This window comes from Polypterus senegalus, chromosome 9 (genome assembly GCF_016835505.1).
Source record: "Polypterus senegalus isolate Bchr_013 chromosome 9, ASM1683550v1, whole genome shotgun sequence".
In the NCBI taxonomy this organism is placed as follows: Eukaryota; Metazoa; Chordata; class Cladistia; order Polypteriformes; family Polypteridae; genus Polypterus; species Polypterus senegalus.
Genome location: NC_053162.1, coordinates 158,481,092 through 158,507,011, shown reverse-complemented (window position 1 = coordinate 158,507,011; position 25,920 = coordinate 158,481,092). Strand labels below are relative to the sequence as shown.

At 39.9% G+C, this 25,920-nt stretch overlaps 1 protein-coding gene across 8 annotated transcripts in view; it reads left to right on the top strand.

Moving 5' to 3' along the window:
* Nucleotides 1-25,920, top strand: part of LOC120535915 (galactosylgalactosylxylosylprotein 3-beta-glucuronosyltransferase 1) — a 417,892-nt gene that overhangs the window by 330,091 nt on the left and 61,881 nt on the right. For 7 of the 8 annotated variants that reach the window (XM_039764102.1, XM_039764100.1, XM_039764096.1 and 4 more), the window contains 3 exons: nt 4,193-4,335; nt 15,001-15,072; nt 15,162-15,670. In XM_039764102.1, coding sequence (XP_039620036.1) covers nt 4,224-4,335; nt 15,001-15,072; nt 15,162-15,670 — 693 coding nt within the window. In that variant the 5' untranslated portion in view covers nt 4,193-4,223. The remainder of the gene's footprint in view (nt 1-4,192; nt 4,336-15,000; nt 15,073-15,161; nt 15,671-25,920) is intronic. The other variant, XM_039764105.1, reaches the window with a different exon arrangement.

Genomic DNA, 25,920 nt, shown 5'->3' with positions numbered 1-25,920 from the left:
ATCTTCAAGAGATGTTATTCTGCAGCACATCTCTTCACTTAGCATGCGCTTCAATAACCTAGTTATTCACACAAAACCTGATTTCTGATTTTTTTTTTCTTTTGTTCCTTTATTGATCAGGCCATGTAGTGCCTTCCAATAACATTTGACATACCACTTCAACATTTACACTTTAAATGAAGTTTTACAGTACAAAAAACCTTTAAGATGAAAGAATTTAAAGTAACAAATTAAATAGTGAGAAAAAAGTGCACCATGTGTACTGCTGCACTGCAGTCTGTTTAAGTTTACTTCTGATATGTAAAATAAGTCTGACCGTTGTACAAAAATGTGGTACAATTCTGGATATGGTGGGACCCTGTGTCCCAAAATAACAAATAAATAAAAAAAATTTAAAAAAGCTTAAATTCATTGGGAATATGTTCGAGTTATGGTGTAATTCACCATTTGTTGTGGCAACTGAGGAGGGTTCTGTGGAGTAAAAGGTAACATTAGAGCATTAGAACAATCTAGACGAAAATATGCGATTCAGCCCAACAAAGCTTGCCAGTCCTTTTCACTTAATCCTTCTAAAAAATATCAAGTGGAGCTTTGAAAGTCCTTAAAGTCTTATTGTCTACCACACTACCTTGTATCTTATTCCAAGTTTCTATCATTCTTTGTGCAAAGAAAAACTTCCTAATGTTTGTGCGAAATTTACCCCTAACAAGTTTCCAATTGTGTCCCCGTCTTCTTGATCAAGAGCTGTTTTAGTCTTTCTTCATAATTCAAACCCCTGTAGCCCTGGAATCAGCCTAGTCGCTCTACTCTGGACCTTTTCTAGTGCTGCTATGTCTTTTTTGTAGCCTGGAGACCAAAACTGCACACAGTACTCAAGATGAGGCCTCACCAGTGTGTTATAAAGCTTGGGCAGACCCTCCTGTGACTTGTACTCCACACATTGTGCTATATAACCTAACATTCTGTTTGTCTTCTTAATAGCTTCTGGAAGTCGATCGCTATGACTCCTAAATTCTTCTAATAAGGTGTACTCTCGATTTTCTGACAGCCCATTGTGTATTCAAACCTAATATTTTTACTTCTTGTGTGTATACTTTACATTTACTGACATTAAATTTCAGCTGCTACATATCTGCCCAAGCCTGAAACTGTTGATGGCTCATGCCATTTTGCACAGCTGCCTGCACATTATGTGTAAACTGTGCATTTTGAAAGTTCTGGTTACCATACTGCATGGCTTGGTTTGTTAGAGGATAGTTTGCTTGTCCAATGTTTGTGTACCCATTGGTATAACCATTGGTATTGCCATCATAACCTCCAGCGTAGCCACCATTCTGTGTCTTGTTACCAAAGACCTTCTCTGCGGCAAAGACATGGTCATTATCCTGCTCCCTATAACCTCCAAAATCTCTCCTGCCACTATAAAATCTATCACAACAGTCATCTTTAAATCCGCCTTTACCTCTGGCTGATTGCTTGGTTGGCTTCACGACTCACAGAAATGAGGTTGTTTTCCTGTTTCATGTTCCCAGGAGGTATACACAGTGCCCATTTTGCTACTTCAGGCAGCTTGTCCAATGCGATAAATATAGTCCTCAGAAGAATTAGGGTAATCATAATTGACGACAAATTTCACATCTTCCACATCTAAACCTCTGGAAGCAACATCTGTGGCAATGAGGACTGGAGCTTTACCAAACTTGAACCCAATCATGTTCTTCTGGCTCTTTTCGCCATGAATAACCATTGCTGGCCAACCATCTATTCTCATTCGATTTCTAAAATGCCATGTTACCCTTATTCCGATTAGAGAAATCAGGTTATTGGCCTCTGGGAAACCTGACTAACAGAGGTAGATTTCTCCACGAATAATCCAATTATGTGGGCATTTAAACCCATAACCTGTTTACTGTAAAGGATTTTGGAGTCTACACATGTCCCTCAAACTCAGACAGCCTCTACACGTACTGTATTTGCTTTGCATGCACTTTCAGGAGTCACAGGTAGAATTGACCACTAAATACATATCCTGAGGAAAATGTTACTTCTCGTAGCTGATATAATCTGTCTCAATATTTGAGAGCTCTCTAAATTTATGTTGATGAGCTGAGCATACAGTGCTAAGCTCAGCAAAACAATCTCAAGAGCAGCAGAGTTGCACATTTTAAGTAACGTGCGTTAAGTAGTCTAATTACCTTTTAACGTAACAAGTAACCTAACACAATACTTATCTTATTTAAGTAAAAATAAAGAATGATTATTATTTCAGCAGTACTGAGTGTAAGGCAAGAAGCACACGTCTTTTGCAGGGCTCAGTCACACAAACCAAACAAGGAAAGAAGGGCAATAGAAGCTATAAATAAAGAAACAATTTGGATAAACGTATTTATAAAATACAAGAAAGTGATCACAGACATCATGCTTATTTTCTGATTCACGGCCGATGATGACAAAAACTCTTTTTTGTGCAGTTTAATGGCATTGCAGCATTTTGCCAAAGGAGAACTCCAGGAGATTACTTGTGCATGTATACATGGATCATTAAGACACCAGGTTTCTGCTGTAGTTCTGCTCATCACCTTAACCCGATTATGGATGTTCATGTAAACCACGGGTGTCAAGCTCCGGTCCTGGAGGGCCGCAGTGGCTGCAGGTTTTCATTCTAACCATCTTCTTCATTAGTGACCAGTTTCTGCTGCTAATTAACTTCTTTTGCCTTAATTTTAATTAACTTGACTCGGGCCCCTTTGTTGTTGCTTTGTCCTTAATTAGCAGCCAAGTAGTAGTGAGACACAAAACAAGCTGCCACATCACACAATATCTGAAAATTAAGAAAAAGTGAAGGTCTCAGTAAGGCTGATCTCTCAGCTCACCGAAACATTTAGATGGTGCTTTGGCAGAATGAGAGCAGCAACAAGCCATGGAATAAAATAATGAGTGTAATTAACAGCAAGAATCGGCTTCTCATTAGGAAAGTGATTGGAGTGAAATTGGTTGGAGTTTGCAGCCATATTTTACCTGCTCATCTGTTGGCTCATTTCATGTCTCATGTCTGTTTGTCTGTCATTTAATGAAGAAAAGAATTGAGAGAATTGAATACTTAAAAACAGAGCTATTAAAATGAAGGGAAAAATAAATTAATTAGCAGTGAAAACTGGTCACTGATTAGGAAAAAGGTTAGAATGAAAACCTGCAGCCACTGCAGCCCTCCAGGCCCGGAGTTCGACACCCCTGATGTAAACGCACTGAATGTTACATATAAAAGGAGCTGATCCTGGTACCTGTTGGCTGGAAGACAGTAAATCTCCAAAGGCATAGTATTCTGTAGTGATAGGAATTCAATTACAATTAAATACTTGATTCTGAATTTGTCAACAACCATACTGACTTGGTAGCATACACTATAAACTACAAATCCTAGACAAATGTGTAGCTTACACATATTACTACACAGAAGCACATTTTTGCCAACTTACAATCTTTTCATCACCCTTTGTTTAAGAAGTAAAGGAGGAAACCATAATCCTTGAAGGAAAATGTCTCAGACACTGGGAGTAAGGGGTTGTTGGACTTTAGTTATATTTAGACGCTGAGGCGAGTATAGATATGCCCCAAACTGCATAAGCAGTTCAGAAAATGGCCAGATGTATATTTAAAAGCCTGACAGCTACGGTTCAAATAAGATCTATTACCATTCTATAACATCTACTCAACTATTCCACAATTTATCACCTTAACTTACTTTTAGAAAAAGATTTCTCCAAGCTATTTATTATCCATGAAGCCCTTCTATGTGTATTCTTACACGTTTTCATATTACAGTTATGAGCTATTATGTTGAGTTAAATATTCTAACCATAAATTGCCAGTAAAATCAGAAACCTCTTATGCAAGATACTTGAAAGACGCTTTAAATGATCTCTCATAAAAGACTGGAATCTATACAATGCTACTGAGCACACAGAGTACAGTAAATTCAGTTACTTCTCGTGACAGGTTTGTACCTTCTTGCCATGTTTGGGTTTTCTTCAGCTCCTCCAGTTTCCTCTGAAGTATCCACATTGATTCAACATGTGATCCAAAATACTTGGCGAAGAAAAGAGAAAAAAATATATATATATATATGATAAGATGAGTCTTGAGTAAAATGCAAGAATAAAAATAACAGTTCCTTTTCTTTTAAATTTCACAGGTAATGAAGAGGTATAGGACCAATCCTGGAGATGCCGAAGAGACGAGACATTCTTGCCATTGTGTTAATTGTGTTACCTTGGACTTTACTGATCACCGTGTGGCACCAAAGCGCCATGGCGCCTCTGTTGGCTGTTCGAAAGGGTAAGAACTGCACAGCACGTGAAATGAAAGATCTCATTCAGAGGCCTCCCACTAATGTGAACTGGCCAAGTAATCAAGGTCACTAGTTGAAAACCGTGAATTACATCACATTTGCAGTAGTATCCTTAACATCTAGTACAATGGCTGAAAAAAGGAACACCTCCTTCTCAATTGCTTCTGAACAAATAAGGATATTTAAATAAATGAGACAGAAGAATGATTATAGTAATTTGGCCTTTTATTCTCCACATTTGCTGTTAGTTAATTTTAGCTGCTTTATTACCATATATCACAACACCAACAGAACTCTTTTTCACACTTGCCTTTAGTAAAGGACGCAAATATACAGTACAATACCTTAAACTCGGTGGGTTGCCACCCTGCCCGGGATTGTTTCCTGCCTTGTGCCCTGTGTTGGCTGGGATTGGCTCCAGCAGACCCCCATGACCCTGTGTTCGGATTCAGTGGGTTGGAAAATGGATGGATGGATGGATACCTTAAGCTTTCCACTTAAATACTACAAAGCTTCTCAAATTGTTTGCAATAACTAAGAAGTTCTGAGAAGTCATTGAACATTAACTCCATACTTATTTCCGTAAAGTGGTAGGCACAGTGGTAACACAGTAAGGAGACCAGCGTTTGTGTCCCAGGTCCTCCATGCATGGACTTTCCTCCAGGTGTTCCTGTTTCCTTCCCCGTCCATAGACATGCAGGTTAGGTGAAACGGTAGTACTAAATTGGCCCTAGCGTGTGTTTGTTGTGTGTGTGGGCTTTTCTGAGATGGACTGGCACCCTGTGCAGTGTTTGCTACTGCCTTGCACATGGGATGGGCTCCAGCACCCTCGCAACCATGCTGTGGATTAAGCAGGCTAGAAAATGACTTAATTCCATTGACAGGTTTGGACAGTCCTTTTCATTCAAGTATGTAGATGTCCATAAAAGTGTTCCTTTATTTTTTGAAAAAGGGTAGAGGTCTCCATTATATGAAGCAGGATGATGAAATCCATCTTCTCAATTACTTCTGAGGTGGCCTAAAGTGTGTGGCCTATCCCTGTCAACTTGGTGCAAACTATTCTCCTGGTCGTATTGAGACCTAATTTTTAAGTATTGATCACTGCCACGTGTCTCTCTGAAGTAATTGCCACAATTTCTCATACATCAGTAAATTTTGACTTCTTCAGCATTCACATATCAGACTGCAGCACATTGCTGCAAGTTTTTAGCACATGCTTCCATTTCACATACAACAGCACCAAAGCGGCCTGCCAATAAAGATGGAGGCGTTGCTTTTTATTCAACCCTTGTATGATGGCAAAGGCCTTAACATGTGCATATTTGTAGAGTGATAAGCCATTGGGCACAGATAACAAGGCATCCAGTTTTTATTGTAACTTCTAAAAGATTGTGAATTGCAAAAAAATGGTTTTATTTAGTTCATACGTGGAGAGGCCCTCCCTTTAGATCAGTCTTCATTATACATCATTTTAAGATGTATAATAGTGCCAAATGCTCAGATTCTATCTTTTAAAATAAAGTGTTTTAATGTGATATGACAATTAAATAGCAGTAAGGAAAGAAGCGCCACACCCTATAAAGCATGCAGAACATTATGAAAGAAAAAAATATATATTATATCAAACAGAAATGTAAACAAAGTGAAATACATCTTAATATGTAAAAAAGTGATCTGTCCAATCTGCTAATAATGCATTTTTATGTCATGAAATGCGGATCTTCTCCCTGTGTGGAGTTTGCATGGTCTCCGCGTGTCCGCGTGGGATTCCTCCCACAGTCCAAAGACATCAACAACAACAACATTTATTTATATAGCACATTTTCATACAAAAAGTAGCTCAAAGTGCTTTACATAATGACGAAAAGAAAAATAAAAGACAAAATAAGAAATTAAAATAAGACAACATTAGTTAACATAGAAAATGAGTAAGGTCCGATGGCCAGGGTGGACAGAAAAAAAAATAAAACTCCAGGCGGCTGCAGAAAAAAATAAAATCTGCAGGGGTTACAGGCCACGGGACCGCCCAGTCCCCTCTGGGCATTCTACCTGACATAAATGAAACAGTCCTCTTTGTAGTTAGGGTTCTCACGGAGTCACTTGATGTTGATGGTCATACAGACTTCTGATTTTTAATCCATCCATCATTGTTGGAACATCACGGTGCTTTGAGTAGAAGGACACCGGAAAAGGAAACAGAAGAGAGAGTAGAAGTTAGTACAGATTTTAGAGCCACCATGAGTAGTTATTATGAGGAAATTGAACATACAGAGTATCAGGATTAAGTTAAAGTGAAGTTATGAAGGCCATGTTAAAGTAATGTGTTTTCAGCAGTGTTTTAAAGTCCTCCACTGTATTTGCCTGGCGAATTCCTACTGGCAGGCTATTCCAGATTTTAGGTGCATAGCAGCAGAAGGCCGCCTCACCACTTCATTTAAGTTTTGTTCTTGGAATTCTAAGGAGACACTCATTTGAGGATCTGAGGTTACGATTTGGAATATAAGATGTCAGACATTCTGATATATAAGATGGGGCAGGTGTGTGTGTGTGTGCTCCCAGTGGTGGGCTGGCATCCTGCCCGGGGTTTGTTTTCTCCCTTGCACCCTATGTTGGCTGGGATTGGCTCCAGCAGACCCCCTTGACCCTGTAGTTAGGAAAGAGCAGGTTGGATAATGGATGGATGGAAATGCGGATCTACCATGAAACTAATGAAGGCTTCAGGGCCACAAATCCCGGAGGTGACTTTAATTTTTATCTCCCCAAAACTATAAAGAATTGGACATTTTTATTCACGCCAATGCTTTTGACATGTGAGATAATCCATCCATCCATCCATTTTCCAACCCGCTGAATCCGAACACAGGGTCACGGGGGTCTGCTGGAGCCAATCCCAGCGAACATAGGGCACAAGGCAGGAACCAATCCCGGGCAGGGTGCCAACCCACCACAGTGTGAGATAATCCAGCACAGCGATTTTAATCAAAATCTAATTTCTAGTGGTTACATTTTTTTTAAATTGTGGTGGTCTGTCATGAAACATCCCCATTGAAGAAGATAACAGTGGTTACTCAGATCTCATTGCTGGTTGCAAAGGGGCCCCCATAACAATTCAAGCATCAGGGTCCCTACATTGTAAAACCAACACTTCTAATGATATGAAATAGAATGTGTATATCTACTTTTCCATAATCAATACAAATATTCAACAGCAAATGTAGTCACATAGACAAATCTGAGACAGCAGAAGCAACGTGTGCTTCTGTCTTTCAATTAGAATCAAACATATTATTGGCTGTTGTGAAAAAGGTTTTGCCCCTGCGGCAAATGAACCCAACCCAGTTATGATATGATTCTGATATAATTAGGACCAACCTTTTTGAAATTATTTGATCAAAATTATCTCTGTCAAATATAACTATCTATCATCATCAAGCTTTGTTAGAGGGAAGTTGCTTAATGATTTGAATTCTTGACAATATCTGGAAAAAAATGGCAGAGAATGTCAACGATTTTGGACATTTCTAAGGCTGTAAAGCACTACCTAACAACAATGAAGGCCTGATTGTCCAAATGAAAACTGTTTGGATAAAAGTCACTCTTCCCTATAGACACTTCACAAACTCTCTTTGAGAATAAAATTCTACAAAGTCACAAAAACTATAAGCAAAACTAGCAGACATCTTCAGGCTTCTCTTGACTCGGCAAAGGTCAGTGCTCGGTCAATGCTCTGTGGTCAGTTAAATCAAAAATTGAAGGATCTGGCCAAGGTGGGCCCGATTATGTTTGGAGAAAGGCTGGCACTGCATTCCACCAAAGACTAGCGTGACGGGTGCCATGTCTTGGTTTAGGGATACCGTTTTACATCAGGAATTAAATGACTTGCCGTTACTGAAATGTGTAGATTTATAATATAAATCTGTTTGTCAGTGAGAGAAAGCTGAGTAACACAATCTTTTCTTTATATATAAAATTAAATTCAAAAAGTGGACACTGCAATGAAAAATAAGGATAAAATTAACAGATGCAACAAACACACTGCTGGGAAACAATACATTTGTCATGTATAAAACAGCAAATATCAAACTGAATTATACAAATTGGAATGGTTAATAGGTCGAGATGGATGTCTGGAGTTACTAAAAAAGGACAAAATAAGAAATGAGACAATCAGAGGTGCAACAAAAGTGGGAGAGACAGATATCAAAGAAAGTTTAGGAGAGTAGCTTGAAGTGGTATGGACATGTGATGAGGAGAGACAATGAATATGTCAGCAAAAGAGTTGATGGGAATGGAAGTGCAGGGGAAGATAAAGAAAGGGAGGCCAAAGCGGAGGTGGATGGATAAAGTAAAAGAAGATCTGAAGGAAAAGGTCTGACTGAGGTGCAGAACAGAGCTGTATGGAGAAGGCTGATCAAGCACATCGACCCCACAGAGAAGTGGAAAAAGATGAAGAGGAAGAATTAGAGTTCCAGAATATGGCACATAGTGTGGAGGTAATGATAGTTTCACTTCAGATACTGTACCTGAGGCAATGTAAAGTTGAGAAGATTAAAAGAGACTGCTGGGTGTAAATGCTCACACCTTCTTCTGATATAGGAGTTATAAAAAGAAAAGATTCAATAAAGATAATAATGATGGCAGCCACCACAGTGCCTTCTCCTCCTTTACACTTGCCTTGCCACACTGACTGAAGAATTTTGTCCTACATAGTGAAGTATATGGATAAGATGTTTGAAAAGTACATGTTGATTATTAGTGCCTCAGGCGACAAATGGCTTGATGTGAGAAAAAAATGTTCTATCTCCATTGTATGGTGACCAAGGGTCAATAGATTTTTTTTACATGATCCCTGAATGCAGGTAATACATCTCAGTCAGAAATTATAGTCCTTAAAAGCCACTTATTGAGAAATGATATTACATATTGTATATCAATAGCAACACACAGAGTGACACAAAAAAATATAAAAAAGATCAGGAACCACTTAAAATCAGTTTCGAAAAGCAACAGAATGCGGTACAAAATATGGATAAACAGATAAAAATGATCCAATCTGGGCAGATCTCTCAGAAGTAGCAAGTTACGTTACTGCAATACAATGTGGTAGTGCCCATACATTTATACTGAACAGATAAAGGGATGGAAAGTAAATAGCCAGGAAAGCACAGGTGGACGCACCAAGTTTTGGAATGGCCTTAGTCAAAGTGAAGAGCTAAACGAAAGTATTGATATGCTTCCGCAGAGGGGAAAAACCCTTTGTCGTTGATTATTAGGGATAAAATAGAATCCATCACATTGAACAGGAAACCAAATGGTCATTAGAATGCCTTCACCCAACCACCAAAGAAGAAGTGTAATTTCATCCCTTCAGCAAGGAAAGTGCTGGCTACTGTGATTTGGGATACAGAAGAGAGTGATCACGTGGTCAAGCCATTAACTCGGATCTATACCTTAATTTAACCTTGTTTTAACTCACAGAAGCTTTTGAAGAGATATAACCACACAAAAATGTTGCAGAAATCCTCCTTCAACAAAATGACGCACTTCTTCAAGATCGAGCCTACAGCCCATGTATTCTACTTTTTTAAGAGTCTTTGGAGATGCCATTAGGGATGAAAAGGTTATTGAAGAAGTGAAGAAATGCTCCTATATACAGTACAGGTTTCAGAGTGGTGCATGGAGGGAATGAACGCTCTTGTTGGATGGATTATTTAGATAAAAGAGGAGTGTAAAAATGTGTCTAGATTATTCTATAGGTATGTTTAAGCAATTCTAATAATAGAAAAAAAATGTGCAAGAAACAAATGTCTTGAAAACTTTCTGGGAAAATATTGTATGCAATAAGGCAGAAAATTAGATAGCTAAAAATGTAGTTTGCAGTAATGCATGCAATCAGATGGTTAACAATACGTTTCATGGCCCTGCACGAAATAAATGAGACAGAAAGGCATTTCAGTTATTGATTCATTTCTACACAGCAGCATCACACCTGGCCAGTCAGAAGAATTTTCAAGGAGTGCTGATGGCTTTGATGTCTCCCCAAAAGAAAAGCAAACATATTAACAAGGATACGGACACTACAGCATTGCATTATAAATGTATGATGTATTCGCCAAGTTTATTGGAATCTACATTTCTCTGCTTTATTGGCAGCCTTCTGTCAGTTTTTCCTACACTTTCGAGACTAAAGATCCGTGAAGAGCTTCCTTAAGTAGTAGCATAACCCAGCTTTCTGAGCACATTGAGAATTTTAAGTTCTCGGCTTCACTGTGCACGAAAAGAAAACCAAGGCGTACATCAGCCCCTTTGTGCCGTGATTCAACAGAAGGACAAATAGATTTTTACCCAAATTAAAATAAGCACTCAGGCTCTCGCGGGGAGGCGTCCTGGCACGGAACACCAAAACAGCTGGCAAGTCACCCGATTCTGTTTAATTTCTGTCGAGGAAATTTTCTTCTAATGACTGGGGCAAATCTGGTTTAAACGGTACGGCCAATTAATGATGGTGATAACGAAAAAAAAACTTCTTAAGAGGTTTGGCAGCAGGAAAGAATCAATTACAGTATGGCTCTGAGTTTTCAGTGCTGTTACTCGGTTATCTACAGGCAGATTCCACTTAGAAAATGAAGCCAAAAACTCAGGTTCTGCCATCTTAATTTAGTACAAGCAACACGTTTGAACAAGGTCCAGTTTTAAAATAAGAGGTGTGTTCTTGCTTTTTATTAATAATCAGATGTCACAAAATCATCAGAAAAATATAATAGTAAAACCCTGAAACTTGTTGAATGTTAATGTGTTTCCTGTTTATATAGTTTGGTCTCTGTGGCTCACTTTGAGTAGGAAACTAATGATATGGAAAATAAACGTTGACATGGAAATCAAAGCTAAGAAAAATCCCAACTCTCCTCTTTTAAGTCAGTGGCTAACTGATGTTTTATATTATTTGAAATTGGAAAAAATCAAATTCTCACTTAAAGGATCGGTGCAGAACTTTTTCAAAACTTGGCAGGATCTAATCAATAATATTTTAGAATAAGCTCCTAAAGCACTGAGGAAGTAGATTCCCTTCCCATTTCTTTTTCTTCTCCATTTATCTTTACCCACCTATTAAACTCATCAATTTATTTATTTTTACTAGCTTTAAGTTTTATTCTGTTGGCCATGGCTGGCTCTCTTTCTCAGGGGTGGTGGTTGATTTGTTTTCAATCTTATATTTTTGTAAAGATTTATATATTTGTATGGAATGATTACAATAAAATCAATAAAATTAAAATAAATAAATAAATAAATGGCTAGAAATACAATTTATTCCCCAAATAAACTTTATACAGTATTTGCAGCTAGGACTTGCTTTTTTTCTTAATGCACTCTTATTCCCTGCCCGGGGTTTGTTCCTGCCTTGCACCCTGTGTTGGGTGGGATTGGCTCCAGCAGACCCCCGTGACCCTGTAGTTAGAATATAGCGGGTTGGAAAATGACTTCTGTTTTAAGTATGCATTAGTAAAATAGTAAAACACTTGGTTCTACTCTTAATTATTATGGCATCTTTTTCTCATCAGTCTGCCAGAAATTTCAGGGTAATTTTTGACTCTGCTTTTAAGTTGGATAAACAGATCAGCGCAGTTGTAAGGTCCAGCTTTTTTCAACTTAGACTACTTAGTAAAATCAAGCACTACATTCCCCATGAACAGTTTGAGACAGTAATTCATGCTTTCGTTACATCACGCCTTGACTACTGTAACTCATTATACATAGGTCTCAGTCAGGCACAAATTCAGAGGCTGCAAGCCGTTCAAAATGCAGCGGCCCGCCTTCTGACAGGGAAGAAAAAGTGTGACCATATAACACCTATACTGGCCTCCCTTCACTGGCTTCCTGTTCATTTCAGGATCCAGATTAAAATATTACTGCTTGTTTTTAAAAGCTTAAATGACTTGGCACCTGTCTACTTGTCGGAGCTTCGTGTTCCGTATTCTTCTGTCAGAACCTTGCGATCCTCTGGTCTTCAGATACTCCATATCCCCAGAATAAAGCTTAAAACCAGAGGAGGCAGAGCATTTTCGGTAATAGCCCCCAGTTTGTGGAACAGCCTCCCTTGCAGTTGAGAGCGGCCCAGAATCTTAATCATTTTAAAACCCTGCTTAAGACACATCTGTTTTCATGTGCATTTAATTCCTCTTGATTTTATGTAGTTGGTTTCATCTTATTTATTATTATTATTAGTATTATTACTTATTTTGTTTTGATTTTATTGATTGGTTTAGTATAGTAGTGAGTGTGCAATGTATATTGAGTATATATGCGCTGTGTAGTACCTGCTAACCTTTTTGTCTTTTAGTTGTACAGCACTTTGGTCAATGAAAGTTGTTTAAAGGTGCTTGATAAATAAAATAAAATAAATAAATAAAAATAAATAAATTATATTTCTTAGGGGGAAAAAAGACAAAGACTTATTTTGTTATCATTATTATCTGAATGCTTTCATTTTCAGTTTTGATAGATATGATATATATTAGTTACTTATGATAAAATATTTACACAGTACCCTATTATTGACACTTCTCAATGTGCTGTTGTGTGTGTGTTTCTGTGTCTTTGATGGGTTTGTATTATTGTTACTGATTTGAGGATTTTTAAATGTGACAAATTTGAACTTGAAATCACTATATATATAGGAAACAAACCCCGGGCAGGGCACACACTAGGGGCAATTTAGGATCACCAATGCACCTTACCTGCATGTCTTTGGACTGTGGGAGGAAACTCACGCAGACACGGGAAGAACATGCAAACTCCACACATCGAGGCCCCGGGAAGCAAACCTGAGTCTCCTATCTGCAAGGCAGCAGCGCTACCCATTGTTCCACCAAGCCGCCGTATATATATATATAGATATAGATATATATAGATATAGATTCAGAAAGCATTCAGGCTCCTTCACTTTATTTGTGCTTTATTGTTTTATACATTTATTTTAAATGGATACATTTTCCATTACTGTTCATCAATCTATGCTCAATAACCTATAATGACAAAGTGAAAATATGTGTTCAGAAAGCTTTAAAAATGCATTTTAAAAATAAAAATCAGAAATTTCTCATTCATATAAATATTCCAGACCCTTAACTTCAGTCCATTCCAGAAGTCCATTTGCCAGCAGTTACAGTTTTGAGTCTTCTTGGGTTTTCACATTTGGATTAGGGCAGTTTATCCCATTCGTCCCGGGAGATCCTTTCAGGTAAATTAGACTGGACGGGAAACATCTGGAGACTGGACTGCCATAATATGCATCTTGTAATACAATAAAGTAAAATATTATTGTTACGGGCGGCACGGTGGCGCAGTGGTAGCGCTGCTGCCTCGCAGTTAGGAGACCCGGGTTCGCTTCCCGGGTCCTTCCTGCGTGGAGTTTGCATGTTCTCCCGTGTCTGCGTGGGTTTCCTCCGGGCGCTCTGGTTTCCTCCCACAATCCAAAGACATGCAGGTTAGGTGGATTGGCGATTCTAAATTGGCCCTAGTGTGTATGTGTGTGTCCTGCGGTGGGTTGGCACCCTGCCCAGGATTGGTTCCTGCCTTGTGCCCTGTGTTGGCTGGGATTGGCTCCAGCAGACCCCCGTATTCGGATTCAGCGTTTTAGAAAATGGATGGATGGATTATTGTTGCAGAACAGATTGTGTCATTTTTTTCCAAAACTTTTTTGTTGTTTTATGGGCAAAATATTTTTTGGAACCAATAATCACAATTCAAAGAAGTGGTACTGATTTTGAACAGAGGAAAATATTTGGGGGTTAATAAAGGTGTTCATAAATCTCAAAGTCATTCATAAGGTGGACTAAATAGAATTTTCCCATAAAATAGTGAATCATATAATGCAGGACAACTACTGGTAATTAAGTGGAATTAAATTAGGCTAATTAGTGATTTTTATTTGGTCCCTTGTCAGTAAGGGCATGGATGGACCCTGGGAATGACAGCAGCTTCTTCCTGGATTGATTGCTTCCTTGTTCCCAATGCTGCCAAGATAGGCACAGGCCTTCTATGAACCTGAAATGAATTAAGCAGGTTTGAGTATCTAAGCGTTGTGTTATGTTATGTTATGTTATGTTATGTTATGTTATGTTATGTTATGTTATGTTATGTTATGTTATGAATTCAAGATGGAAGTCAAGTAGCACTCCTTAACACAAAGAGAGTTTGGAATCAGGGACAAACTATTGAGTCATGGAGTCAATGCACAGACCCTCGTGACTTTTTAATATTGGGGCCACTTAGAAATTATTTATTTATATAAGACTGAATTCCTAAATTGCCTCTTCTTGTTTCTAATGCCAATGGTATTCTAATGACAAATGAGTCAAATTCTCTTCATACTGCAGGCCTCAAAGTTGACTTAAAAACCCAAATCAGTTATTTTCAATTGCAACATAAAGGGGGTGACACTCCTAATATGACAATGTTGTGCTGATTAGCACTTGATAAAATGTATGGAAAAATAATTGGAGTTCACCAGCTGCTTCTCATTTTTTAATGAAAATAAAAAGAAACAAGTAGTGGTTTTGCATTAAAGTGTCACCTTAAGGATAGCTTAGCCTGGTGTGAGTGTCCTGCTGCTAGCTACCAGTGCATTCATAGTTCCTGCTTTTCCCCTACAGCATGTCAGCACCTAGTAAAAGAGTTGTTTATCATACCAGAGAAGCTTGCAGTACGACGGCACCATATTGCAGGTACCAGATTTTACTCCTCCAAGTGTAAAGTACAGAATGGGCCTTTGTGTTTTAATGTGTTCATTCTCTCCTTTCCCTTTCATTCACAGATGATGGAAGTGATGGCCGCCGTGATCTAAGTCAAGGTTCTGACTCAAAGGAATATTGCCCCTTGGATAGGGACATAGTGGAAGTGGTCCGGACGGAATATGTTTATACCCGTCCTCCTCCATGGTCAGATGTACTGCCCACCATTCATGTCATCACACCCACGTACAGCCGGCCGGTGCAAAAGGCTGAACTGACAAGGCTTTCTAACACTCTACTTCATGTGCCCAATTTGCACTGGATTCTGGTAGAGGACTCCCAAAGGAGAACGCCTCTGGTAACTCGATTACTCCATGAAACTGGACTGAACTACACCCACCTGAATGTGGAGACACCCAGGAATTACAAGTTAAGGGGTGACATGAGAGATCCGAGGATCCCGCGGGGCACCATGCAGAGAAACTTAGCCTTGCGTTGGCTTCGAGAGACATTCCACATCAACCACACACAGCCAGGCATTGTCTACTTTGCGGATGATGACAACACATACAGCCTGGAACTGTTTGAGGAGGTGAGTTCAGAATTTACAACTAGTATGAACATTTAGCGGAGCTCATGTTCTTGAGGTCAAAAAAGATTTTCCACTTATCTGTCGTTGTGTTTTCATTCAGGGTGGTACTGTGGCACAGTAGTTAGTGCTGCTACCTTCGAGGATGTAGTATCCCGAGTTTAATTCCTGGCCTGATTGCTGCCTGTATGGTTCTCCATTTCCATGTGTGAGTTTTTCTCCCACATTCCAATTAAAGATTAATTAAAGATCCGAAATTGTCCTAAATTGTAATTTCAGACTTGGCAGAATCACACAGGTCTAGCTTACTGTGCATTTTTCTTGTTCTGAATTATTTTAAGAAATGTTATTTACTGAGCTTCTATAAAAAGCCAAATTTCTGCATTGGGTCAAATACGGTAATGTCTATTTATTTAAAGGAACTGTCATCTCCAGACTTCTTTATAAGGTAGGCATCATCATTTGCTGTTTGTAAATTACATTTTTTTCCACCACCTATTCAGTCAGCCAGCTCTACTATGCATCCATTTTATAAAATTCTGGATTATAAGGAAGATGACAGCTTCAGTGGTTTCAAGGACAGAACTACAAAAACCAACGGCTAACATATCAGTCTATTACATGGGTACATAAACATGTCCCTACACACATACACACAAACTGCAGCAAATTAGAGTCCATAAAGCAGCTATCAGGTATCACTTTTGAATGGAAACCTGAGCTGTAAAAAGAAATTAATACAAATAAAATTAATTACACACAACCTACACACTGATGGAAGTTCAAGCATCTGTCCATTTTCTGCAGTCACATCACTGGGCTAATATCCTAGTGGACATAGCTTAACAATTTGTCACTATGTGCCACCCACTGCCAGAGCCAAGCCTGGTATCAGGGGCTGATTCTGCGTAGAAGGGTCAGTAAATCTCAGGGTACACATCCAAGTCAAGTCAAGTCAAGTCAAGTTGGGGAGCATGCACTGGTACAGCGTGTTGCCACACCCACCACACAATGAAACAACTCAGGACCACGGTTGTCAACCCCCCAGGCAGACATGCGGTCCAGTCCTAGCCTTCAGAAATAACTCTCTATCTGCCGGAGCCAGGTGTTACATGGGCGACCCCTTGGCCTGGTCCGGCCACTCGGGTCCCCAACAATGAGGATCTCATGAGGTGGATCACCCTCAGGGAAACGGGCCACATGGCTGTAGTGCGGCAACTGACACTCCCTCACAATGCAGGTAATGTGCCTCATTCGGGACACCATGAGCAACCGCTCATTCGACACAAAATCAAACCAACGGTACCCAAGGATTTTCCAGAGAGACACAGTACCAAATGAGTCCAGTCTTCATCTTAGGTCACTGGATAGCATCCATATCTCACAACCATATAGCAAGACAGGAAGCACCAGGACTCTAAAGACTTGGACCTTCATCCTTTTGCATAGATATCGGGAGTGCTACACACCCCTTTCCAGCAACCTCATGAACCCCCATGCTCTCCCAATCTGTCGACACTCTCGCCACAGATGGACACACTGCTGATGGCTGTGCCTAAGAGGTCATTAAAGGCCTGGATCTTGGTTTTTTTCCAGGACACTCACAAGCCCAGACACTCAGACTCCTTGCTCAGTCTCTCGAGCGCCACGATCAGAGCCTCCATTGACTCCGCGAAGATCACAGCATCATCAGCAAAGTCAAGATCCGTGAATCTTTCTTCATCAACAGATGCCCCACAGCCACTGGATCCCACGACCATGCCCAACACCCAGTCAATACAAGCATTGAACAGAGTAGGAGCAAGAACACACCCCTGACGAACCACAGAATCAACTGGGAAAAACACAGAGGTTCTGCCTCCATTCTTCACAGCACTCACGGTACCAGTGTACGGGCCACTCATGATATCCAGCAACCTCGAGGGGATCCCACACACCCTCAGGATGTCCCACAGGGCAGCTTGATCAACTGAGTCGAACACTTTACGAAAATCGACAAAGGCTGCAAAAAAACTCTGACGATATTCACGTTTGCGCTCCATGAGAACCCTCAGTGCCAGGATGCGGTCGATGGTAGACTTCTTTGGTGTAAAACCAGACTGTTCCGGTCGCTGGTAGGTGAGCAAGTGATCACGGATCCTATTGAGGACAACCCTAGCAAAGACCTTACCCGGCACCAGCAACAGGATCCGTACACATCCACACAGGAGCAATCCACATCTACATCTACATTACCTGGAAGAACCAAAAACATGATGAGAGAGGACATACAACTTTTATAAAGGCAGTGAGCATGACGGGATTCAAAGTCAATTTTCTGGTGCAAGTGTCCAGTGACTTTCTAAAACTCAAGGGTTTACATATGTACTCACTAAGCCCCTGGAGCACTCAAGGATAAATGTTACCTGGTCCTGGTTATTTCTTAGGTTCCAGCCTATTTAATCTAAGCAGCACTTTTCGCTCTACAATTTCCAAGTCATTACTTGCCTCCTTAGTAGAAATTCCCCTTTACTATTCCTGATATATGTTACCTCCTGCTTGACTGTTCTTTTACTTAATTATAATTATTAATGGAGGTTTTGTGTAAAATTCACTTTCCCTCAGGACTGGGTTATCATCACAAAGAAAGAGAAACATGTATTGACAACTTCATTTACAGTAAATCACATATGTGGACCTTTGAACAATACACTGGATTTCTAAAACAGATCAAAAAGACCATATAAAGCAATTTATTCAGTCCTATTTAACTTCCGTACTAGAGGATTACACATCTAAAAAAAGTGCATAATAAAGTGAACTGTGAGAGAAGAACCATGAAGAATTAATCAACTTGCTCCATTGTAGCCAGTAGCCATACCACCTGCATGACATAACAGGTCATCCACCTGAAGCTAAGCATGCTTGGGCCTGGCCAGTACTTGAATGGGTTACCATCCAGGAAAAGCTTGGGTTGCTGCTGGAAGAGGTGTTGGTGTGGCCAGCAGGGGGTGTTTACCCTGTGGTCTGAATGTGGATCCCAATGCCACAGTGCAGTGGCAGGGACACTGTGTTGTAAAAATGGCACCTTTGTTCAGATTACAAGTACAATCGAGGTTCTGACTTTCTGTGGTCGTAAAAGATTCCTGGTCATCATTGGTAAAGACCAGGGTATATCCCAATGTCCTGGCTAAATTGCTCACGACGGCCTAGTCATTCAGCCCCCTAAACATCCCCTGTCTCTAAATGGCTAAATATATTTCTCACCCCTTCACCGACAGTAACACTAACAGCTAATGTGTGGTGAGCATACTGGTGCAAAAGGGCTGCTGTCACAACATCCCAGTGGAAGCTGCCTATTAAGTAATGGTTGGAATGGCTCCCCACTCACTATGTAAAGCTCTTTGAGTGGTGAGAAATGTAAAGAATTATTATTATTTTACTGTATATACTCACGGATAAGTCGGGACTTGATTTTACAGCATCATTTCTGGTATCTTATAATGTCAGTCGTATAAGTCGATTGCAGAAAACTCACGCTATTGGTCCAAGAGATTATAATATGCTAACGCCCACCGGAGAGAGTAACCACGGAGCACACTGCCTTTTTTTCCTATGTATTGTGGCTATGAGACCACGCGGTAATACCCAAACTATTCTGAAGTGACGTTTGCACTGATTTGTGTTTTTTGTACCTCACACCCTCATACACCTTTATCGTAAGATCATCCCTTATCTGCGATGGAGCATTTAATCAGAAGAAAATATGAAGCTGGTTTTAAATTAAAGTAATGAAAGAAATTGGTAACTTAACTGCTGCAACAAAATTCAATGTGTCTGAGAAACTGATGCGAGATTGGAGGAGGCAAGAAGATGTAAAAAAAAAAATGAAGTGTCGCATTTTTGAATGGGCGTATAAGTCGGGGTCTGATTTTATGATTGATTTTTTGGGTTTCAAGACCTGACTTATACGTGAGTATACACTCACCTAAAGGATTATTAGGAACACCGGTTCAATTTCTCATTAATGCAATTATCTAATTAATCAATCACATGGCAGATGCTTCAATGCATTTAGGGGTGTGGTCCTGGTCAAGACAATCTCCTGAACTCCAAACTGGATGTCAGAATAGGAAAGAAAGGTGATTTAAGCAATTTTGAGCATGGCATGGTTGTTGGTGCCAGACGGGCCGGTCTGAGTATTTCACAATCTGCTCAGTTACTGGGATTTTCACGCACAACCATTTCTAGGGTTTACAAAGAATGGTGTGAAAAGGGAAAAACATCCAGTATGCGGCAGTCCTGTGGGCAAAAATGTCTTGTTGATGCTAGAGGTCAGAGCAGAATGGGCCAACTGATTCAAGCTGATAGAAGAGCAACTTTGACTGAAATAACCACTCGTTACAACCGAGGTATGCAGCAAAGCATTTGTGAAGCCACAACACGCACAACCTTGAGGCGGATGGGCTACAACAGCAGAAGACCCCACCGGGCACCACTCATCTCCACTACAAATAGGAAAAAGAGGCTACAATTTGCACGAGCTCACCAAAATTGGACAGTTGAAGACTGGAATAATGTTGCCTGGTCTGATGTGTCTCGATTTCTGTTGCGACATTCAAATGGTAGAGTCAGAATTTGGCGTAAACAGAATGAGAACATGGATCCATCATGCCTTGTTACCACTGTGCAGGCTGATGATGGTGGTGTAATGTTGTGGGGGATGTTTTCTTGGCACACTTTAGGCCCCTTAGTGCCAATTGGGCATCGTTTAAATGCTACGGGCTTCCTGAGCATTGTTTCTGACCATGTCTATCCCTTCATGACCACCATGTACCCATCCTCTGATGGCTACTTCCAGCAGGATAATGCACCATGTCACAAAGCTCGAATCATTTCAAATTGGTTTCTTGAACATGACAATGAGTTCACTGTACTAAAATGGCCCCCACAGTCACCAGATCTCAACCCAATAGAGCATCTTTGGAATGTGGTGGAACGGGAGCTTCGTGCCCTGGATGTGCATCCCACAAATCTCCATTAACTGCAAGATGCTATCCTATCAATATGGGCCAACATTTCTAAAGAATGCTTTCAGCACCTTGTTGAATCAATGCCACGTAGAATTAAGGCAGTTCTGAAGGCGAAAGGGGGTCAAACACCGTATTAGTATGGTGTTCCTAATAATCCTTTAGGTGAGTGTATACAGTAACATTGCATAATTTATCTTTTACAGTTAAAAGACTACATGACCTGAGAAAAGTTAATAAAAGAAAGAAAAAACCTGATCTCTCTATCCCCAGTGAAAATAAAGCCTCTTGGAGTACAAGACACACAGTGTGTAAACAGGACTGTGATTGTGCAGCTTTAGTGGCCTTCTCAAACTGAAGGCTTGAACAAGTCACTTTGACTGGGTGGCTAATTACAAAATGTTAAGAGATACAGCTACTTATTGTATGCTGAAGGACCTCTTGCGGTGCACTTTTTTAGTCCAATGTGCAGCTGATGAAACCCACAATCAATGTCCAGAGACTTCGTAAAACTAACCAAGTAAAATACATTTGGTCTCTTGTGCTTCTTTAAAGGCCTTCTGATGGAATTAAATGCTGGAAAATTTGGCTAAATTAAATTAGGGTAACGATTATAATATCAGGTGTCAGAGCACCTATACGTTATTTAGACAAAAACAAATCCCAACATATAATCAGATATTACGATCACCTCAGTTATTTTTTTTTATTTTCTTGCCTTTGATGACTGTCATTATCTCATGTACCATAACGAATATTTTAGTAGCTTTGGAGATGGCACTCATTAAGATTAAAGGGCCCTCGTAAATAAGAGTTTGCTCTGTATTTATAGTGCTGCTATTACCCTTTCACTGCAGTCATTACGAAAGGTCAGTCCTTCATTCTCTTTGCCTAACCCTCCATTACTGGTGTCAGATGGGTTTTTATGCACGAGTGAAATGAACTTAAGGCACTTTCCCTGCAGAGTTATGGGCAGCGGCCACTATGCTACTAAATGTTTTAGCCACTTCGTTGCTGTTACAACCAATGGGACACTAAATATTATGCTATCCTGTAAGCCGTTAATGGCTACATTTGAACCTAATGGGATTTTTAATTACCTTGCATGAGGGACTCCTTCATCAGAAGGCCATTGTCAAGCTTTTAAAGATAAACGGGAATGCACCAGCATATTGCAACTAATTGCTCACAGTAACTTTGTTGAAAGGTAATTGAGGGCAGGCTATTTATGGGAAATTGTCTCCTTTGGTTTATTTCTTAATGGTGCAGAGAGTGTCATGTATCTTTGGACGACAGATAGTGTACTGGCTTGCAGTAATGGCTTTTGTCATTGGCCATAAAGATGTGTGACCTGACAATTTTAATCAAATCCATCAAAGCACTTCATCCCTGCCCACCCCAATGTGTACTGTACGAAAACAAATGGCCTCTTTTAAATGTTGTGTACAGCAGATCCTGTTTACACCTATTTTGACTCCACATTAAAACGTGGCACCAGTTTGGTAGGTAGATAGGCATGCAGGCAAGCAGGCGGTGTGGTGTAGTGTAGTGGTTAAGGCTTTGGACTTCAGATCCTGAGGTTTGTTTGTTTAAATCCCACTACTGACACCGCGTGACCATGAACAAGTCACATGACCTGCCTGTACTCCAATTAGAAAACCAAAAGAAAGCTAACCAATTGTATCACAGATGTTATAAGTTGCCTTAGATGAAGGCATCGGCCAAATAAGTAAATGTAGATACCACATTAGAAATTGATCCTGTGGAATAAAAACCATTAGGACTTTTCCATGAAAAAACCAACCATGGAATAATTAAAGGGGCACCTATATATAATACTAGCTGTGTAAGCCCAGGGTCCTAGAAACTATTGAAATTGTCAAAAAAAAAATTAAAATGTAGAGATGTCAGGTAGTCGAAAGGAACTACTCTGGCCATCTCTCTCCTAGGAGGTTTCGTTTTGTCGATGTGTTCATCTTGATTGTTTATTAGTGGCTAAGTGAGTTTCTGTTTCCTCTGAGGTGGAGCCCTTACCAAGACTCCACCTCTCACTTCTGGGCCAGACAGACAGACAGACACACTTCCACGCATAGATGTTTATATATAAGATATCTATTTTGAATCACTTGTATGTTGGCAACAACAGTATTTAGCACTGTGACCTCACGGCTGCAGATACGAGAGTTCAGTTGTCAGGCCTGGTCTGCGTGTTGTCTTCATATTCTCCTCGTGTCTGACTGGCCTTTTTCTTCAAGTGCTCAGGTATTTTCCACAACCCAGAAACACTCAGGTTAGGTTGATTGATAATTTCAATATATGTGAGCAATGAACGTGTGCATGTGAATAAGTGAGTCAGTAATCAGTAAGTAAAGGCCATGTCACATTTAATGTTTCTTCCGGCAATGTTTTGGTCATAGACTCAATTTACATAATCTTACTGAGTCAGAGGCTGTGCGCTCCCATCAAGACAGTCACGTAATGTGACTTACCTAGTGACTCACTTCTGACAAGTCTGCTACTCACTCCTGTTTGAATTTGTCATTAGCCATTGGGGTGGGCTTGTGTGTATGAGAGCTAACCACCAATGAATGCTCATCCTATGCTATATTTCAACCAGAGCTCCTCTCTTGGCTGGAGTTTGAATCTTTGCATTATGTCTTCTTTGATTATTTTGCTTCTATTAAATTTTTTATGTTTATTTACCTTTTTGTTTCTATTTTGTTTTTTATGTGTCAATGACTTTGTGGGGAGTCCCCCAGGAGACAAAACCACCTGCCCATCACTTACCCTTAGCTCAGTAGCGGTGAGGGTCTCCCTCAGCTCCTGGTGGTTCATCTCAAGAGTGGTGAGAGTTCTTGTGTCCAACTGTGCTTTTGTTATCTTCTTCTGGATTGTTGACCATTCTTTGGATTCTGTCTTGGGACTTGATTGTTTTTGGACTTTCCTGTTGCAGGCGTTGCGTGCCTTTTGGGGTCTACAGAGCCTACTTCTGTAACAGAGCTTTTTGTGAAATAAATATTTTGTTTAAAAACGAGAAGATTTTACATGACCCTCTGTGTTACTAACCATTTTGTTTACTTGATGGAATTTCTTCCTCTAGTTAGCATCTTTGGAACTTATATGCTTGGAAAATCTCAAGTGGCATAGCATCCAGAAGTACAATGAATACAGTGCAGTGACAAGAAATAAGAAGCACGGTTGTTTTGGACCTCACAATCAAAAGGATGTTGTTGTCTGTCTGATTTCTGGGGATTTACATAACACTACAGAATGGCAAAAAAGAGCAAAAATGTTAGAGATTGAGGCTAAACTCAGCATACCTGTTAACCCTTTGTAAAGCACTGGCTCTGTCAGGCAGCATGATATTGACTGTCACAAAAACAAGCAAGTGTGATTATGCTGGAAGGCCAGCACTCGGGTGCTAGATGTGACATGCCCACTGATTTTCAGTTGTTTCAATTGACACTGTCTGGTGACAAGATCAGCAACAGCAGTAGGCAAGTCTGATAAACCCAATGACTAGTTATAATTCACACACAGAATGCTTAACACATGCATCATGGCTGCCACACATTCCAAGCATTTTTTTTTTTTTTGACGTGCCCTCTGAGCACCTCATCAGCGTGAGTTGCAGTACCAGCAATAATATGGGTGGTGTGTGTGTTTTGGTATGTGACATCAGCATGGTTGTTTACTATCAACATGTGATAGCAGGATCAATCTGCATGCTTCGATGTCTGATGAATGCTTTGATGCGATGAAGCAAATCCTCAAACTTAAGTGCTGACATGCAAATGTCTTTGTGGTGCTTTTCTAAAGAAACACTCTGCTCCATCGATCCTGAGAAATGCACTTTTGACTGCCCTTATGACAGCGCCACAGCCCTGCTCCATAAACAACCAACCAACCAACAAGTAACTGAGCTGTCACTAATGGCAAAGTTGTGCCCATATCTCACTTACATACTTTTTAAAAACTTGAACTGCACGACTAAATAGTTTGTTTCAGATTCCCTCAACTCTTTATGTGAAGCAGAGAGTGTCAATATGTTGCATATTGGTTTTACCTGTAAATAAGTATTTCATTGTACTTTTTACACATGACAATGACTACTAGTGCTACCAGTATTACTTTTCTTGTTGGCCACATTGGCTGTGGAGTTCATCTCACCAAACATACGGAATTAAGTAGTAGCCTTAAAACATATTCATCTCCTTGGACTTTTTCATATTTGTTTGTTTGTTTTGAAACTGGATTTTATTTCTAATAATGAGATGACATTTAAAATACAGTTATGGGATTTCAAGTTTATCGTGTATAACTATAATTTTTGTATTTTGTTTTCAGCATATTGATTTGGCAAATTCCCCATGGAGTTTAAATACTTGGGATCAACAGTACAGAATAATGGGGAGTGTGGAAGAGAGGTGAAAAAGAGAAAGAAGAGTGTCAGGAGTGATTTGTGACAGACGGGTATCAGCAAAAGTGAAAGGGAAGGTCTACAGGACGGTAGTGAGACCAGCTATGTTATATGGGTTGGAGACGGTGAAACTGACCAAAAAGCAGGAGACAGAGCTGGAGGTGGCAAAGTTAAAGATGCTAAGATTTGCACTGGGTGTGACGAGGATGGATTGGATTAGAAATTAGTATATTAAAGGGTCAGCTCAGGTTGGACGGTTGGGACACAAATTCAGAGAGACGAGATTGTGTAGGTTTGGACATGTGCAGAGGAGAGATGCTGGGTATATTGGGAGAAGGATACTAAGGATAGAGCTGTCAGGGAAGAGGAAAAGAGGAAGGCCTAAGAGAAGGTTTATGGATGTGGTGAGAGAGGACATGCAGGTGATGGGTATAGCAGGACAAGATGCAGAGAGAAAAAAGATATGGAAGAAGATGAACTGCTGTAGCAATCCCTAACAGGAAAAGTCAAAAGAAGAAGAAGAAGAAGAAGAACTATAATTTGTATGTTAAAGTATATAAAAACTTTAAAATGACATAAGGCTCATTTTTGCTGGTGCTTAAGTGATTGTTGATCATCATTACCATTTGAGTGGAGATTACTTTCACTATGTGCCTGACTCTGCTCTATACAATAGCCTCCATTTTCCAAAAGGCTTTGTCTCTGTGAGTTTAGCATTGCTAATGGTCAAATTTAATGTTATGAGCTTTGTACAATCTATTCTAGATTGCATTTGGAGCCAGGCATGATCACAACCTGGACAGGGCACCAGTCTATCGTAGAGC